Here is a 20,704-nt window from a genome sequence, read left to right as displayed (position 1 = left end):
TTTTTTTGTTGTTGTTGTTGTTTTTATCCCTACCAGTAGTTTTGATCTTTTCCATTTTAATTTCTCATTAACTTAATTCTCAACCCTTCCACTTCAATGTGTGTTTGTTGAAAAATCAACAACAAAAATAATCCTTACTTTAATTGAGAACAAATGTCGATGTCAGTGATGCAAATGTTAAATCTGTTCTAATGTTACCAGAAAAAAAAGAGCGAGAAAGACAGACTGAGAGGAAAAAAGACTAATGCTATTGACTGGAAGTGAACAGCACAGCTGTTTTCCCCACTAGTAATATTAAATCCAAATTTCACTTAATTTAATTCATTAGGCCACTTTATCCACTTGTATTTTAAAGAGCAGACAGCATTCTGACCAGACCCTGCTGTTCTGTCATTCTTTGCCAATATTACAGTTGTCATCCCATGCCAACCCATCATCTGGCCAGTGAACAACTAGGATTTACAAAACAAACGCAACCAGGACAGCCAGGAACCTGGTGGAAGTGTTCGATGACCAGTCCATTGGCCACTTCTCGACAAAGACACAGTCTTGCTGGTTCATGCTTTATGAAATCAGAAAAATCAGACCCTTCCTTTCTGAATAAAGTATTTGCAAATCACAAAAATCAACAAAGATATAAAAAGTTATATAATAAATACAAAAACTTTCTAGAAACCTTGTTCTTTTGTAGTGGAACGAGTTTCCAACCTCCACCCAAGCTACTCATCACAATCTTCATGAAACAAACTCTTATTATTGTCTATTTTCTCAGCTTTTCTGCATGTCTGCTTCTTTTTCTGCTTCTAATTTATACATCTGAAACTTTGCATTGTGGTACTGTGAGGCCGCATGTCCACCAAAGTGTTTTTAGCCAGCTGAAAACACCCATCTGTGAGCGCTTGAGAACACTACGGCAGTGCAGCCGGGTTTTTCTTTTAAACGCTTTGCTTGCTATGATACGGAATATCCCAATAGTATCCTCATTTCACAGATAGTTTGTTTCTGTACATTGTATTGACTTTTTTTATATAGAAACAGTAAAGTATTTGCTCTGGTTCTTGTTTTAAATTAATTTATTCCGTTATTATGCTTGTTGTTGTCGTCATCTGTTGACAATGTACAAGCAGAATGTGGCGGTCGGTCAGTGTTGTATTTGTCCCGCCCTCCTCCACTCTGATTGGACAGATGGCTAAAAAGTAGTATCAGCCTCAGATGTCACGCCCACGGACTGCTGGCTGAATATATAATGCATATGGCATACTTAAAGGGATAGTTCACCCAAAAATGAAAATTTGATGTTTATCTGCTTACCCCCAGTGCATCCAATATGTAGGTGACATTTTTTTCTTCAATCGAATGCAAATTATGATTTTTAACTGCAACCGCTGCCGTCTGTCAGTCAAATAACAGCAGTAGATGGGAACTTCAACTATAACAGTAAATAAAACTTGCTTAGACAAATCAAAATTAAAACCTGCGGCTCGTGACGACACATTGATGTCCTAAGACACGAAACGATCGGTTTGTGCGAGAAACCGAACATTATTTATATATTTTTTACCTCTAATACACCACTATGTCCAACTTCGTTCAGCTTCCTGTTAGTGAGGTCAAAAAACGCGTTGTGATGACGGAAGTGATGTCTTGCCCATATACTTCAATGAGCGCGAGACATCACTTCCGTTGTCAGAGCGCGATCAGACCTTACTAGCCGGAAGCTGAACGAAGTTGGACAGTGGTGTATTAGAGGTAAAAAAAATTATATAAATACTGTTCGGTTTCTCGCACAAACCGATCGTTTCGTGTCTTAGGACATCAATGTGCCGTCACGAGCCGCAGGGTTTAATTTGGATTTGTCTATGGAAGTTTTTTCGACTCTTATTGTTCAAGTTCCCAATCACTGCTATTATTTGACTGACAGACGGCAGCGGTTGCAATTAAAAATCAATTTGCGTTCGACTGAAGAAAAAAAGTCCTCTACATCTTGGATGCCCTGGGGGTAAGCAGATAAACATCAAATTTTCATTTTTGGGTGAACTATCCCTTTAACTGGAAACGCTTCAGGAATTTCAAAGTCGTCATCTGGTTGGTTTAATTCTAGGATGTCCGGGAGACGTTTGTGTCACATTCTTTAATGGTCCGCCTGGAAACAAATAACGTGACCCCCTCATGGAAGAAGAATGGCATCATGCTTACAACTGTGACAATGAGCGCTTACCAGGATCAACTAAACGCTGGATTTTCAAAAGTATGTGAAGTTTGCGGGTCCATGGCTGAAGTAAACTTGCACAACGCGGACAAAAACTGTGATTGGTTGCGTAACGTGTCAGTCAAACGTCCTCTTGGGTGGTCCTTGGCCAATGAAAGCTGCGAGACTTTTTTAGCTAAAAAGTGACCGTGATGAGGCGCAGCATTTTACTCGAAGTTGGAACATTCTTCAACTTGAGGCGACTGGTTAAAAAAAAAAAAAAAAAAAACGCTGAGCGCTCAGAACTTGAGCGTGAAAAACACGCTCAGCACCTCGTTACACTCCTGGCGTTTAAAAAACACGGCGCTCCCATTGAAAACAATTGGAAAAGTTTGTTGGACACCCGGCCTGAAGTGTTGACAATGTCATGATGTGTCTAAATGTCATAATGTCACTTTTTTTTTTTTTTTAAATCAGTTTAAGAAACTCTATCATTTTAATTTACAATAATGAATTTTCTAAAATTGTTACACAAAGCTTTATGCCCTTCCCTTGCAATAATGAGTTATCCTTTTGCTGCACACAGAATACATGAGAGAGTTCAGCACACCTGTCACCATGGGCAAGAAATGAGCCAATAAAGTCAAACACAAAAAAACTTTGTTTATACTCGTTTATAGCTCCTGACAACTGTAAAAACATCAGCCCACTACTCTAACATGCTTCAAGGCAACAACAAATTACAATTGTTACTGATGTTGTTTTCTTTAAAAAAAATGCCTTCTACTGAAAAAAAAAATACAGAAAATATGTGGTTTCCAGCATTGACTGTCCATGCTGCAAACATGACACACTCTAATTAGCACTAACTAAGAATACAATTACTTAATTACTGTGACAGAACAACATATGAGAGAGTTGAGTAAAGTAAAAGAGAACACAGATAAACGCAATGTAAACAACTGGCTTAGCTCCTTGACATACAAGTATATCAGTTGAAATGTCACCGCCTCCCAGCTTGCAATCTGATGTAAAGCTATTAGAACATGAATAAAAGAAATGGATCAAACTGGTTGTATGTCACAGACAGGGTGTACAGAGTTTAAGATCAAGGGAATCGGTGACACTAATCATACGCTTGTGGTGACCCTGCAGTGGAACAACTGCATCACCTGGAGGGAATGTAGGTCATGGTGAGGATCAGGCCTTGAGCCCCGGCTGAATGGCCAGCTAAAGAATGACTTAACTGATTGTTTTTATACAATGGCCTCAAAAAGTATTTGAAAACCTAAACCCCATTTAAAAATGTAAGAAATTTATTGTGCTAGATCTAACCAAGTGGCATTTGGAAACAAATGAAAAACAAAAACTTATTTTCATGAAATAGGTTGCTTGAAAAGTGTTTGAACTCTTGGGGGTTAAATGGGGAACAACTTAACACTTAAACCTCATCTATGCACTTAACAGTACCTATAAAAATATCAGCGTGTATAAATGAAACTGTTCAGCGAAGGTAAACACAGAGATAATTATAGTAACTCAAGAGTATGAACAATCATACATTTTGACAATTTGACAATGAGCATCTCCAGTGTCAGTCCCATTCTGCATGTGGTTCACTTGAATGGGTTTAGAACTTTCCAATGGAACATCAATTTCAGAATAAAAGTTGGATAAACAAAAAACAAATCACATTATGTCAGGGTGATAACTCAACATTTTTTCCCTAATTCAGTGAAAAAGAACAGACCAATGAAAGATAAAAAAAAAAAAAAAAGTCATTAGCTACTCTCAACCCTCATTTCAAACACTGTTGAAAAGTATGATTGTACTTTAAAGCACATTCTTCAAAACAAGTGCAACTTGGTTTGAAGTTTATCTACATTATGAATGGCAGTAGTTTAGTCAGGCAGAGATGATACCTTATCAAGGATGAGGGCAGCTTCATTGGTTTGTCTGTCTGTCACTAGAGTAAAAACCTCCTCTTCATTCCCAGATTCAAGTCTGTAGTCCACCTGCCAGCTGTCTCCACCCCACTCATCCGCGTCCCATGCTGACACTACAGTTACTGTGGTGCCCACTGAAGAGTCCTCAGCCAGGTGGAAGGGTCCATACTAGAGAGACAGAAAGAAATGAAAGATTTCTAAGATACTTCAAAATAAAGGTTCTTTATTGGCACTGTGTCGCAGTTCCTTTGTGTTTGGACTTTGTTTTGGACTTTGTTTCCAGTATCTCCCTGCCTGAGTACGTATTTGTTGTCATGGTTCCTGATTTGATTGTGTCATTCTGTTCAGCTGTGCTTCATTAATTACCTTGTTTGACTTAGTACTTAACTTCCTGTGTTTAAAGTGTTCAGTTGTCCGATCTCATCAGTGTACATTTAGTTTGATGTTGTCAATGGAGAAAGATGTTTTCTGAAGTCAGATGGCATAGTTACAACATCTAGTTGAAGCTGGTAGACACCATGCTAACCAGACAACCTTGACCGCTTGCATTATTGTTGTTGACTTTAAGAACTTCAGAGTCTTCAGAAGTGCTGAATTCAGATGTTAGTCACTCTTTCACTGATCTCCAAACCAAGGACTGTCAACACCCCCCCAGAAGTTCACCACTAAACTCCTGACATACAGACATGACCCTCTCAAAAATGTTTCTACCTACACACAGAGAGAGAGAGAGAGAGAGAGAGAGAGAGAGAGAGAGAGAGAGAGAAAAATAGGAGACAGAGGAAGAGAGGAACCCGAATATTAGCTGAATGTGTCAGCATGACATAGTGCAGCAGAGAAGAAAACGTACGTGTTCATTTCTGCAAATGATGCTGTTCAGCACAATTTATCTTTCACATCATCCATCTAAGAATTTCTGGCTGCATCATGGTGACCAAAAACTTCATTGTCAACAAAATTATGTGATACATATTGAAAATGAAAGGCAGATAGTCAGTGAGGTAAGAGTTATGGATGTTTTCAGAATGCAGAACAGAGCATGTCTTCCTATTCTTTCAAAGAGGATCTATATATACCTCTTGGATTCAAGCCAGGACCGCTTTTTTACCCCTCCACTGCAGCTGCCCTCCATCTTTACACCAGCACTCTGTCTGCACCCACGTACATCTCCTGTATTATTCACAACACGTAGGCGTAAACACGCAGGGTGTTTTCCAGAAATCAGGGACCAATGCCTGCCTCCATTCTGCATCCGCTTTGTTCTGTATCTGCTCTCCATCCCCCCTTTTGCTCCTCTCTTCCAGTCATTTTAGTCAGCCATCTAACTGTTTATTATTCAACTCAGCCACATCAATGAACAAAGATGATGCCATAAGAAAGGTGCTCAAGGCTGTTCCGCATAAGTGAATGCGCTCATGTACCGTAAATAGACGGCGCTACAAATTAGTAAGCGGTCATATTTAGAACATCACCTCAGGATAAGAAATTCTTCCAAAAATAGCAGAATCAGACATGTTCTGTAAAAAATGCTTTACATTAAGATCACAGAAAAGTATATTACTTTTGCTCACTGAATGTAATAATGGATGCACTGAGATTACACTCTGGCCCATACAGATAAGGTGATAATTACTTTAATGTTCTGGTTGACAGCTGAAAAATGGCTCATATTACAATTCCATATGCATTTGTCAATTCCATATGCAAAAAAAAGAGAGAAACTAAAATCAATCCTTTAAATGCTATGAGTTAGGCTTCACAATATAATATAATATAATATAATATAATATAATATAATATAATATAATATAATATAATATAATATAATATAATATAATATAATATAATATAATATAATATAATATAATATAATATAATATAATATAATATATAATTTTTTTTTTTGGTGGTGGTAGAGATTTGGCACCTTGAATATAGCAAAATAATTAGAAATTATGCTCTGCTTTTCAATTTCAAATGTGTAAGTCACAATAAAGTGACTGAAAAAATGCATTTAACTGGCAAGCAATCGAAGATCTGAGATCATTATTGGTGAAATTCAGAATTAATGTGAATAAACTGTCCTTATTGGTGTCATCCTATTATAGCACAACACTGCCCATTTGTAGTTCTCAAAACTAAAAAAGGAAACACTCACAGCTAAATTATTACATGTCCATAAGCCCAAGATTAAAGCATGGATTCCCCCTGAAAGCTCTTTATCTCCTCTGTCTCTGTAAATCACATTTTCTAGAACACAGGTCTTGTACATACACTCTCACACACAGAGATAAAAAGAAAGAAAGTATGAGAGAGAAGCTGGGATGACAGCAACAACATCAAGTGTCTAAAGAGAATTGATATCATTTACAAAATTGAAACCAGCCCTTACCTCATGATGGGAGAAGATAGGTGGGTTGTTATTTTCATCCAGAACTTTGACTATGACAGTGCAGGAGCTGTTCAGCCCTGAGGAACAAGTCAAAAACATTTTAATTATCTATTTTAACAATATCACAGCATTAGTGACTGCCATTTAAGGTTCATAAAATGTCTTAAAAGATCTCATGTTGCCGTCTGACAGCAAATTAGGCATATTATTTATGTCGGCTGACGGAGTAGTCGTACTTTGTATGTGGAAAGAAGTGACATTTTGAGAGCCATTAGTCGGGGCAATAAAATGACAGAGATTGTGCTCCATAACTACACTAACTACCTCAGGTGTTATAGGAAATTATTTTTGAGCATCACAATGTGAAATCTGAAAAAAAAGAAGAAAAAAAAAGGTCTGTAATCATGCAAACCAATCAGAGAAAATTGCACAAAATGACACTGGTTAAATTACATGGTGCCATTCTAACTAGACTATTTTTGCATTGATCAGTGTTGAGAATATGTCGACCTTTAGCATCCTCTGCTGTGATGGTAAGTGTGTACTGTGGAGCGGTGCCCTCCATGCTGTCTGCCTGTACTGTGATCACTCCTGAGTCCCGGTCCACACGGAACAAATTTCGAGGAGTCTCGGGCATCTGGCCCACCAGCCGATAAAAGATCCGCACGTTGTCGGTTTTCGGATCATCGTTATCGGCTGCTTGGACTGTGAGAATCTCTGTACCTGTGAGCAGAAGATCATATCACTTGTTAAATTTGCTTTGTTTTAGTGTTTACATAGGATTTAGTGTTTATATTGTGCATGTATGTCTGTGTAACCTTTAGTCGCAAGCTCCTTGACCACAGTGTGGTACTGCATCTGTGGGAATGTGGGCCTATTGTCATTGGCATCCCCCACCATCACTCTCAGCTCCACAGGCTTAGCAATCTCTCTGCCATCTGGCCTTTCCACCACTATGTCAATATGAAACTAAAAGGGGGGGACAAAGAAAGGTTGAGTAATGTAAATCATTCTTGTGAATTCTCATTTGCAAAGAAATTAGAACTGTATGTCATCTGCCCATTGATGTATAATAGTGTGTGGCCTGGAGTACTTCATGATGAAAATAAGTTAGGCTCACTTAAATTCCAATATGTATTACAGATTGACTATAGAAATGTATTAAAAATAAAATTAGAACAGTCTATTAGAATAAAATGTGTTTATTTTAACACCTGTCACATGTTAGGACATCTGTTGGCTAAAATTCACAGGCAACTGAACTTAGTTATAAATTTGAAGATGTTCTGTCAAAGTGGCTAGTTTGGTGTTTGAATCTCTCTGATGGCAGAGAAGTAAGTACATATACCTAGTTACACTGCAACATCATGGGACATTTGATGCTATGCAAGTTACATAATGTAGCTGGAGTAGTGAAGTCTCTAACTTCATTGTGTGATTAGAAAAAAAAAATGATTGAGATTTCCCTGTACTACTGATGAGGACAGATAAAGTTTCTCTAAACCATTCCTATTGAGCCAATTCATCCATGGAGTTGTTGATATTTGGCTATTGATTGAGAATGTTGAGAAAGTTTCATTATTCTTTGATCCATTGGGCTATTTATTTAGGACTTTTCATTGAGTATTTCACCCAACAAATAATTTAAATGGAACTGAAGTGGATTTTTTGTGGGCACAACTTGCTGATTATACACTGCCCGGGCAAAAAAAAAAAGAAAAAGAAAAAAAAAAATCCATCTTTTAGGGTTAAAAGAACTGTTGTCAAACATATAACATGCTAGAAAAATAATAATCGCTGTAATAATGATCCAACCATAGACTTAAGTATTTGCCTATTAAAATCCAAACAGCGACTTTTTTTTCATTTTTTTTTTTTTTTCACTACCATTCAAAAGTTTGGAGTTAGTAAGTTTTTGTTTTAAAAAAATAATACTTTTATTCTGAAAGGATGCATTGATTTAATTGATTAAAAGTAAATACATTTTTAATTCTATTTAAAATAAATGTATTTCAAATTAATACTGTTCTTTTGAACTTTCTATTCATCAAACATTTTCTATTCATCAAACATTTCCACAAAAAAATGTAAGCAACAGCTGTTTTTATAAAATTTATAATAAGAATTGTTATTTAAGCACCATATCAGTATAGTAGAATTATTCATGTGACTGCAGTTGCTACTGAAAATTCCACTTAGCCGTCACAGGAATAAATTACATTTTGAAATGTATAAAAATAGAAAACACATATTTTAAATTTGACTAATATTTCACAATAATTACTGGATTTTTGATAAGTTAAATGCAGCCTTGGTAAGCATATATCTCTTTTCAAAAACATTTAAAATATCATATCAATCCCAAACTTTTGAATGGTAGTGTATATATATTAGTTCACAGTCCTCAAGCATGTGTAACAGAGGCCAGCTAGTGACTGAGTCTAGAGGCTGTGGTCTTTAGCGTCCTTGTTAGTGCACCCTCCTCCCATGCTGGTTCAAATCAGAGTGGGGCGAGTAGACCCAGAGGGGTTACATATGACATAGGTAAACTGATTTGAAGCGGTGTCCAAAACGGGCTTGAGTGCAAATCTTGGCTCAAGCTTGATCCCTGCTGGACTACTTGATTAAAGAAAGAAATATAGATAGAAAAATAGCAGCAATAAATTATATTGGGGTTAAAAATGGAGTAGGAGGTACTCCAGAGTGAGTTTTTACAGTTCTCACTTTTGTTCTCTGATTTTTTTAAAATATTCAACAGAAAAACTGTTTATTCTGTTTTAATGAAATTCAGACAGGATTTACCACATTAAACACTGATGTAAAAAAAAATTATGACAGAGTTGTTTATCTTTCACCTGGTCCTGCGTTTCTCTGTCCAGAGGAGCATTCAGGTAAATGATTCCTTCCCTGTTGATAGTGAACAACATTTCTGGAAACTCTCCCTCAAGACTATATTCAACTGGACTGCCACTCCACTTCACCTGTAAAGACACACACAAACACAACATAAGCAATCAATATTACTGAAGACATTAACAGTAGTTAACTTGAGTGAAAGTGTATACCCAAAGGATAATCTTAAAATCAAGACCGTTTTCTTATACAATGTTCACATCAGGACATCAGATTTAAACAACGATGAGATACAGTGTTTGAGGAAAACTCTGCATGTTTAGGCACTGCTGAGAGTTAGCTGATAAGTGTAGTGAGGCCGGCACCTGCCAAAACAAACCAGCTGCCCTTGCGATGGAGGGATTTTCCACTCCGCTGCCACAAATAATGCAAACGGTCCTGGAAAGGGTGTGGAAACGCACCGAAGAAGGAAAGGACCTTGTAGAGGGGAGAGCGAGGGGGACATGTGTATCTCCTCAATACCTCGCCCTCCAGCCGTTTGTTATGGAGATGGCTCTCCAAACTCAAGCACTTTGTATACATCAGTGGGCCTCTCTAAAGATGACCTGCCCACACTGTTATGAACCGTCAAGGGAGCAGAGCTTTGAAGAGATTAGTGTTGTCCTGCTGTTCTAAAAATGGTGAGCACCAACTAAGGTGATGTCATCTATTTAGTTTCCATGGTCTGTTTTTGATAGAAGTGATAGAATCCTCTTAGGACGAGTCAGTTCATGCCTTTGATGCTTAAGTGCTGTGGATTGACAAGAGAGAGTGTTAACAGTTTGATGATGAAAATGTATTCTTGCGATAAGGAGAATGATGCTTTGGCAGTGCACCCATGCTCAAGTTTCACTGAGGAGATGCAGGTTAATACAGGAGAGGGCACAATTATTTTCATTCAGTTTTGTTTTCTTGTTATCACAAAAGAAAAATCTCATTTAATTTCAGCAGATGTCGGTCCTCAAGCTGGCTGGCAATAAAACTGACACCATGTTTAGAGTCACTTTAGTGTAACTATTAGATAAAGTTATAGCCTCATCCTTAAGTATACTGATTTGGAAATGCTCCATCACTCATAGGAGTCATTGGTGTGAATCTCTAATCAAAGTAAAAAGATAATTTGCTCACCATAATGGACCCTTTTATATTTGCTGTGCTTATAAAATGAAAAAAAAAAAAAACATGAGTTGTATTGCGATTGTGAGACAACCAATTTTTTTCCATCACAAAAAAAGGCAACCCCCCCAAAACAAACAAACAAACAAGGACGATAACTGTAAATATATAGCTGTAATATAGCTGTGGGCACCAATTATCGAGGTTCAAGCTCTTTAGTTTGACACGCAATCTGAATCATGATTCGATACACTGATTCATTATGCTCCGAAGCTTCCTGAAGCAGTGTTTTGAAATCGGCCATCACTAAATAAGTCGTTATTTAATTTTTTTTGGTGCACCAAAAATATTCTCGTCGCTTTATAATATTAATATTGAACCACTGTACTCACATGAACTGATTTAAATATGTTTTTAGTACCTTAATGGATCTTGAGAGAGGAAATGTCATTGCTCCCTATGAATCGGATTTCAACTAAAATATCTTAATTTGTGTTCTGAAGATTAACGAAGGTCTTACGGGTGTGGAACGACATGAGGGTAAATAATAAATGACAGAATTTTCATTTAAGGGTGAACTAACCCTTTAAGGTCTTTAAGCACATGTGTAAAAAGGTATTATGTTTTAATTAGCAAGTCTGTCACCATCTCGATCATAGATGGAAAAGACCATTTACAGCAAATAAAGGCAATTTACTATAGGAAATATATAATTTTTAAAGGGGTGGTTCATTTCGATTTCACTTTTTTAACTTTAGTTAGTGTGTAATGTTGCTGCTTGAGCATAAACAGTATCTGCAAAGTTACAGCGCTGAAAATTCAATGCAAACTGAGTTATTGTCTTTTAAAGTTATGGCAGTTTATTGCCTACAAAATCAACCAGTTTGGACTACAATAAGCTTATTCTCAGGTTGGTGACATCATAAACCCTGCAAAACTCGCCCCCGGGAACACGCAACAAAGTGGGCGAGGCCATGTGGCGCAACATATGGAAGCGGAAGAGTTGTCCACACTGAACGAGAGCGAGACGACACGTCAAAAGATAATAGAACCCATTATAATAATAATCAGTGATATTGTCTTCACTGTAGACTGTAAAAAACACTGTCTACACTGGATGCCATGAGTATTTACTATGTAAACATGAGCTAGATGGACATCTTTGACTGTTTTGCCAAGTGTGCCGCATCTCACTGCCTGTTCAGCATCTTACCCATGAGTGCCACTGTTTTCAATACAGGAAATGAATGCAGGATCTCTAGATGAGTTTTACTTAATTTAACATGATATGGCATCTTAAAAAAGAAAATTGGCACAATGATCAAACATGTCCGTCTAGCTCACAAAGCTAAAAAAGCAATTTCACAACGAAATAGAAATACATTAAATTGGAATGGGCTCAAAACTTTGTGAAAAGTCCAGAACAGACAGAATGAACAAGGCCAGAACAGGACAGAATAATCAGGCTTAAGCCGGGGACACACTTAATGATTGTAAGGCCGATTATGAATGTAATTTGATACTTACAACCGATCATGCCCAAATGCACCGAGTCAGAGCCAGTTGGTGTTTACAGTCGGTGTTTAAATTCCATGTGTAAGTATTTAAATCTGCTTGAGTCGAACAATCTTTGTGTGTTGAGTTCAGTCTTAGAATATTTTAGCTAGTCGTTAAGTGTGTACCTGGCTTTAGAGGAGTGAAAACCAAGAACCTGTAGAGCATTTCCTGTTTAAGCAAGACAATTTTAATTAAAAGCACACCAGCATCTTGCAATATACACTATACCACTTATAGTACATTTGAACCCATAGTGTACTACAAGTGGTAACTAAATATATTTTTTAAATACAGAGATAGTATATTAAAAGTACATTTTAGTTCATATTCCATGGTGTCTCAAAATAGCACAGTTGAGTACACTTAGATGTTCTTAAGATTATCTTAAGCAGAATTAAAGAAGAATTTTTAGTATATTAAGTACAAAATTAGTGCACGAAAATAGAGCACTTTAAGTATATTATAGAAATGTACTTTTTTTCATCTGGGTTGTCATTCTATCTATCTTACACACACTTATTCACAAACAGCAAATTGTGACTCTTGAGCTGTGATTTCTCATCTAGGGTCAATTTGAACAATAACAAAGAGGAGAGGAAAATTTGATTGCACTATTGTGGCATCTAAATGTGGATGAAATGGGGATGAAGAATGGGCAACTGCCGAATTTAGCTGCTCTCCTGAATTGTGGCACCCCTGTACTTGATGGATTTACGTTAGAGCAAACAAACAAAGCTGACATCCCAAGCTCAAGTCATCCACTAAGCATTATGATCAAATAAAGCTCTTTATCTGAAATACCAAAAGTGTTTTGTAGGAACACATGGAGTTAAGAGGATTGAGAATTTTTTATTTCTGTACTATTTTAAAAATAGAAAATTTGAGAAGGATGAAATGAGAGCACAGCCAACGCTGTACTGCAGTGTTGCTATGAAAGACAGAGAGAAATGCACGACACAGAGTCCTTGATGACCACTAATCTGTTTCATAACCAGTGTAACTCCAGCCACCCACATGCCCATCACAGCACACATAAGTGGGTGGGGAAAGGCTTTTCCCATTAAAAAAAAGAAAAGAAAATCCAGACAGACACAGTACACATCTTATTGTTTCTTATCTGACTCCCTTGCATCAAGAGTTTTAAATTAATTTAAATATAATACAATGCAATACCAATGCAATACTATATTATAGCATATTATTGTAATACAAAATATGAGCAATTTAATCTTAAAAATTAAGTTAATATATTATATATTAAGTTAATATATTAAAATTCAATTGCTTACATCAAAAGTAATACTGTAATACAGCACAGTGTCTCAACCATTTCTGTCTTTTGTGGCTCCATACACTGAAAAAAATAACTTTGAAACAATTTTCCAATTAAATTAAATAAAAATCAGAAATTGAGTAGAAAGACTAGTATTTTCTAGTAAAACTTACTCAAATAAGTCACTATTTACAGTGTAGCTGAAAGGCTTATGTGTGTAGATCAGTGGTTCTCAACCACGTTCCTGGAGCCCTAATATTTTTTTAATATTTTCTGTTTTAGGATTAAAAAGTAACATAACAATCCTTCCACACTACTCTAGTACCCCTACTTGAGTAGCCTTGGTTAGGAAAGAAAAGCATCTTTGTGATCCATGAATTTTAGTGGGTGGAAATGCGCTGGTGTGTGTAGGAGGCATCCATGAAGGAGAGAGCAGAGGATCTTTTGTCACAAACCCACAAACAACTTGTGATGGTAATAAAGATTATTCTGTAAACACACCTTACATACTTTCCACTACACATTGCACAATTGTACTCTGATATCGCTGGCTGTATTCATGCATTTTCTGATGTTACATGTTAATGGTCTACCTAGATTTCACCTTTGCTGTGGAGTTAAATATAAAAAATAGGGATGTCCCGATCACGTTTTTTTGCCCTCGAGTCCAAGTCCGAGTCATTTGATTTTGAGTATCTACTGATACCGAGTCCCGATCCGATACTTCTATAATACATGAAAAAGAATAAAGAAGAGCGAAAAAACAGATCCAGGAACAGTGCTTTTCAGGTTTTTCAGGTATCTAACAGTCGTTTTCACGTACAGAAAATGGATAAAGTAATCAAATATAAAATATCACTGCATATTATCTTTACTGTATAAAATAGGGTGAATTGCCCTAAAGTGGGACACTGCCTAATGTGGGACACCTAAGGTTTAATGTTTGTAGGTCCCGCATGAATACATGAATGTCAGTGAAACTATAGGTTATCTAAAGCTGTGGTGCCATGTGATCAAAATCACATAGCTTCTCAAATGTCCAGTCATATATGAGACTGTAGCAATCATCAAAAAGGAAGGACCTTGTGTGAAAGCCACCCAAAGGTCAATGACACAGAGTTTTGACAAACTTGACATTAAGGAGTATAAATTAATTTTAAACAAAAAAAATCATATCTTTTGGCCTAATGTGCTTATGGAATGTATGTCCATCAAAAAATACTATAACATTGTATGTGTAAACTATATATTTTATATTTTTATCAAATTTCCTAGTGTCCCATTTTAGGAAATGTGGTTTCAAAAAGTGGGACAGTATGATTGCCTAATGTGGGACAGTACTTCAGTCAGTCAAAAATGTGTGGTGGGGGATGGTTTGTTAGACAAAAATGGTTATTTACAGTGTTTTAGTGTTGCTATGCAATAATAGAATGATTGTGTGTGTGTTTGTTGTTTAGTGAAATAGAAAACATTAGGCCAAATAAACATTTATGCAGTTCACTGCATTTTTTCATATTTGACTCAAGGTTAAATCTAGCCTAAAGTTTGTTCAAGGTTTTTTTAATTTATTTTTTGCAGGTTGCAAGATTTTATATTTTGCCTTCAAATAAGCCTAGGCTATGCCTGTTGAAGAGAACAGTGAAGAATTCTGACTGTGCATTTAACTCTTTTTTTATATATAACATTACATAGCCTATGAAAATAGTTGCCTAATGTCTTTACAATAAATACATAAAAACTATCATATTGTATTTTTCTGATGATGTTCAATTATCAATCAATCCATCCATAACCAAGAGAATTACTAACTTAAGATTTTTACTATTTTGCATGAATCAAATGATTTTGGCCTTTAGACTTTGGCCTTTTCATAGACCTTTTATTATTATGATTATTATTATTATCATTATCATCATTATCATTATTATTATCATTATTCTTATTATCATCATCATCATAGATTTTGGCCTTTTATCATAGAATTTTCAGTGTCCCACATTAGGGTGATGACTGCGTAAATAACTGGACATTACAGCAGACGGCACTCGCAGTTAACAGTTTACAGAGAGTGACTGTTTTGTCCACGCTTTTTGATTATCGTTTTTTGTAACGTTTTGCGCATCCATCGACTGAAACATACATTATTTGAACTCTGTCTGTTTTCCACGTTGCTATTTTAAACAAACCATACGGTACGGTTCGATTTTTTTACCGAGAACCGTTGCACCCCTAATACATATATCGAGTCCTGATCGGGAGGTAACGTCCGATTCCGATCGAGTCTGAAACCACGTGATCGGGCCCGATTTCCGATCACATGATCAGATCTGGACATCCCTAATAAAAAACTAAAGATAAGTGCTAAGAGGTCAAAAGTATATGCCCCATATCAACTATCACTATATCAGGAGTTTCAGAAACAGAGACTCTATGTTAAGATGGCAGTGAGTCATGATTAATATCATAAAATCTGAACATCAAGCAAAAGGTCATGTCATGATGAAAGCCATATGCAATTGTGGAATGCTGCCGCACTTGCCTTTGAAGAGGATGAATGCAATATAGACTCAACTATGATAAATTTATACACACAGGATGTCTATCTCATGCCGCTAATGCATCTAAAGCCCTTGATTTCATCTTACCTGTGAAATTGGGATAGGATATGGTCCAGGCAGATTCTCCTGAAGTCTCACAGGATCAGGTGAGGCCCATGCGTTCCCAGTCACCTCCACCAACACAGTTCCAGTCGAGAAGAAAGCGTTGGCCTTGCCAGCCATGTCCTGTACCATCACAGAGAGCTTGTAGCGGCCACACATCTCTGGATCTAGCGTGGAGGCACCTGGATGGATGGACACATTTAAGAAAAAACCCACAACATAAAACATAAAATCATCATCACACTAACAACGGCTACAAAGGGGAAACTATTTAGCAAAAGTATCTTATATGTAAAATCTAAATTAAATACCAAGTTCTGTCATGAGACTCTAGATGGTGCAGGCTGATAGGTCCTTAATGCAACCTGCTGACAATTACATCGTTAACTACATGGCACAAGCTGATTGGTTCCTGCTGCATCTGCAGCCAACGAGTTTGCTGCTCAACATTTAAATAGTTGGTCAGTGTTTGCTGTACCAGTTTGCAGCGTGCTTTCAGAGTTCCTCTGAAACCCTCCACCTTCCCTAGTTCCACCTGTATAGATCTGCTACATGTAATTAGGGCCCGAGAACCAATGGTGTGAGGTACAGGTGTGAAAATCGGTAGACACATGTAACAGCCCAATACCTACAAAAAAGTCCCTGGGTGTAAAATCTGAAAACCTAACAGGAAGTGAGATATTTTGAATTTTCTCTGCAAATTTTTTGCAGTTTTTGCCATTTCCAGACATTGTATTTTAAGGAACTCCTCCTAGAGCTTTAATTAGATCAACATCAAATTTGGTCAGTCTAATCTAAAGGCCTTTGCGATGTTAAATTACGAAGATCTTGAGTTTTTGCTGAAGGGCGTCTCCTTGGTGGCCTGACAAAGTTTGATGTTTCGCCATGAAACAGGAAGTTGTTGTAACTCGGGCATACAATGTCCAATCTGCCCCAAACTTCACATGTTTTATTAGAATCCTGGCCTGAAGATGTCTACATGGCAATATTCAGTCACAGTCATAGCGCCACCTGCGGGTAACAGGAAAATTCATGTTTTGCACTGTGATTAACTCCTCGTTGAGATTAAACTAGAACAACATCATATTTGGTCAGTCTAATCTTAAGGCATTAGCGATGTTAAATTGCAAAGATCTTAAGTTTTCGGTGGACGGCATGTTCGCGGCGACTGACAAAGTCTGATGTTTCGCCATGAAACAGGAAGCTTTTGTAAGTCAGGCATACAGAGTCCAAACTGCCCCAAACTTCACATGTGATAAGAGTCCTGGCCTGAAGATAGCTACAAACCCGATTCCAAAAAAGTTGGGACACTACAAATTGTGAATAAAAAAGGAATGTAATAATTTACAAATCTCATAAACTTATATTTTATTCACAATAGAATATAGATAACATAACAAATGTTGAAAGTGAGACATTTTGAAATGTCATGACAAATATTGGCTCATTTTGGATTTCATGAAAGCTACACATTCCAAAAAACTTGGGACAGGTAGCAATAAGAGGCCGGAAAAGTTAAATGTACATATAAGGAACAGCTGGAGGACCAATTTGCAACTTATTAGGTCAATTGGCAACATGATTGGGTATAAAAGAGCCTCTCAGAGTGGCAGTGTCTTTCAGAAGTCAAGATGGGCATAGGATCACCAATTCCCCCAATGCTGCGGCCAAAAATAGTGGAGCAATATCAGAAAGGAGTTTCTCAGAGAAAAAATTGCAAAGAGTTTGAAGTTATCATCATCATCTACAGTGCATAATATCATCCAAAGATTCAGAGAATCTGGAACAATCTCTGTGCGTAAGGATCAAGGCCGGAAAACCATACTGGATGCCCGTGATCTTCGGGCCCTTAGATGGCACTGCATCACATACAGGAATGCTACTGTAATGGAAATCACAACATGGGCTCAGGAATACTTCCAGAAAACATTGTCGGTGAACACAATCCACTGTGCCATTCACTGTTGCCGGCTAAAACTCAAAACTAAAAAAAGGCATATCTAAACATGATCCAGACGTTTTCTCTGGACCAAGGCTCATTTAAAATGGACTGTGGCAAAGTGGAAAACTGTTCTGTGGTCAGACAAATCAAAATTTGAAGTTCTTTTTGGAAAACTGGGACGCCATGTCATCCGGACTAAAGAGGACAATACAAGTTGTTATCAGCGCTCAGTTCAGATGCCTGCATCTCTGATGGTATGGGGTTGCATGAGTGCGTGTGGCATGGGCAGCTTACACATCTGGAAAGGCACCATCAATGCTGAAAGGTATATCCAAGTTCTAGAACAACATATGCTCCCATCTAGACATCATCTCTTTCAGGGAAGACCTTGCATTTTCCAACATGACAATGCCAGACCACATACTGCATCAATTACAACATCATGGCTGCGTAGAAGGATTTAAACATTTGATATGTCATCTATGTTGTATTCTGAATAAAATACTGAAATTTGAAACTTCCACATCATTGCATTCTGTTTTTATTCACAATTTGTACAGTGTCCCAACTTTTTTGAAATCGGGTTTGTACATCAATATCAGTTATATTGTCATAGCACCACCTGTTGGCAACAGGAAGTGATGCGTTTAACACTGTGATGCACTACTAGCAACATACTAAAATATGCAATTTAGTGCTAAACATGCTACAAACATTCTAAAATATGTTAGCAACACTTAGCTGAGCGTTAAAGCATGCTATTATCGTCATGAAATAGGAAGTTGTTGTACCATACAATGTCCAATCTGCCTCAAACTTCACTTGTTTCTATAGTGCCCTGGCCTAAAGACATCTACACGTCTGTTGGAGTTTGTTGGATCAGGATGCAGCCTTCGGAATTAGACGTAGCTAGTGCGATACCCCTGTCTGCGTCTGTTGCCGTTGGTCGGAGTTTGTTTTCACCCGATTGAACATGTTTAATCAGCGTTTGTTGGGTCGGGGAATGTCTGAGCAGTGTGGTATGATTTTCAGCAAACAACAACAAATTCTGACGTAATCTGACCTGGCCACGAACCGTGGCCATGACGATGAGCAAGTCCCTATCAAAGACTGCTGTTTGATCACGCCGACATCGCAGCTTGTTCATTATCAAAATAATACAGTCGAACAAACATATATGTCATAATTTCTATTTAGAACCTTCTCACTGTAATTCATAACTGCAGGTTCATAATGAACAATGCATTAAGGTGATTGTCTTATTACAAACTGTGTACATTTTATGTAAAGATAACATTGTAACACTACAATAAGGTTTATAAAGGTGTTAATGACTAACAACAAGTAATTTTCAAATGTATTTTAATCATTTTTGAGCATTTATAACTGCATAAATAAGAATGGTGAGTTCAATGCAATACCTGCCAAATAGTGTTTACAGCCCGCCTGCGGAAGAAAAAGTAGCTCATTATCATTTAAAGGGACAAGCACCGAAACGGCTCGCTGTGAACAGAGCTGTTTTTGACAAGGTAAAAAGGGTGTTTTTACACAACCATTAACTCTATAAAGTATGTTATAGACTTTTCATGAAGACCCTGAAGAATCATACTAACTTATGGAAAATTGGCATCCGATGTCCCCTTTAACACAAGGTAGGGGAGCGCGGGGCACAAACTAATGCAGGGTTAGTTGTAACACACATGGTTTATATACTTCTACACACGCTAGCATGAAGAAACTTAGCGTATTTGCTAGTTGCCATATCGACAATATATAGAGAAAAAAGTGCGCCAAAATTCAGAAATCTTTGGGAGATATCACTGAACATTTATTTAACAATAGCAAAAGTCAATTTATTACTTAAGCAAATTTATCAAATTTTTTTGTGTTTATTTAAAATTAGACAAATCTGATATTATTTTAATCTCCAATCTCTTGTTTAGCAGTTTGGGTAGTTCTTTAATGCTTCACTAACTATCAGAAGACACTAACCAGGTTTAAATTCCAGTTGCGCAGATAGGGTTCGTTGTAACACTGCGTTACAATGCGCCCCACTATTAGAACTATATTATTCTATACAATTACGATACAACTGGCATAATAAACTTTTGTGAATTTCTGTTGATAAACTATGGTAAAAAGGTGAATAAAGACTGAGAGGAAGAACCTGAACATCCAGAAAATATTATTTCAAGAAATGTTCAGCATTTGTACTGTCTCGTCTATTTATCCCATGTTCTGTGAGAGCTGTGATTGGAGGGAGGGGAGTGTTTTTGTTCAGCTCTGTGTTTTTCTGAATGTCTGGATATATTTCTTCATCTGTTTGCCTGTATTGTTTTGATCAGTGCTGTATAGCGGTGTTTTCATTGTCAAACTACAAAATTATTTAAATTTCTAAAAAAAAGCTATTATTTTATATAAAAAAAATAATTATTGTCTTTTATTGACAAAATATTTTATTTTGTCATGTATATTTTTTTTAATTCAATCACATAACATTTTTAGCTGTCAAATGGTCATGTTACAACGTGCCCCATCACATGTTACAATGTGCCCAACCTATGGAGCATGTTGTCGCATTTCCCTTCCCTTCTTTCAGGGTAAGTAAAGAAAAAAGTATACACTGTATTAATGAAAAAAAGCCACATATTTGTACCAGACATGTGTGAAATTAATGTAGAACAAAATAAATTCTCTAAACCCTAAGTACATTTACACAAACACTGCAAACACTGCAA

The 20,704-nt window shown here is 36.9% G+C and overlaps 1 protein-coding gene across 2 annotated transcripts in view; it reads right to left on the bottom strand.

Annotated features, from left to right (window-relative positions):
- Window positions 1–20,704, bottom strand: part of cdh16 (cadherin 16, KSP-cadherin) — a 54,239-nt gene that overhangs the window by 22,999 nt on the left and 10,536 nt on the right. For both annotated transcript variants that reach the window (XM_067400594.1, XM_067400593.1), the window contains exons 7-12: window positions 16,010–16,206; window positions 9,382–9,507; window positions 7,345–7,495; window positions 7,037–7,249; window positions 6,527–6,603; window positions 4,111–4,302 (exon numbers count right to left, since the gene is read on the bottom strand). In XM_067400594.1, coding sequence (XP_067256695.1) covers window positions 4,111–4,302; window positions 6,527–6,603; window positions 7,037–7,249; window positions 7,345–7,495; window positions 9,382–9,507; window positions 16,010–16,206 — 956 coding nt within the window. The remainder of the gene's footprint in view (window positions 1–4,110; window positions 4,303–6,526; window positions 6,604–7,036; window positions 7,250–7,344; window positions 7,496–9,381; window positions 9,508–16,009; window positions 16,207–20,704) is intronic.

Source organism: Chanodichthys erythropterus, chromosome 11 (genome assembly GCF_024489055.1).
Source record: "Chanodichthys erythropterus isolate Z2021 chromosome 11, ASM2448905v1, whole genome shotgun sequence".
In the NCBI taxonomy this organism is placed as follows: domain Eukaryota; kingdom Metazoa; phylum Chordata; class Actinopteri; order Cypriniformes; family Xenocyprididae; genus Chanodichthys; species Chanodichthys erythropterus.
The sequence above is the reverse complement of the archived record's forward strand: the minus strand, read 5'-3'. Positions and strand labels throughout refer to the sequence as shown.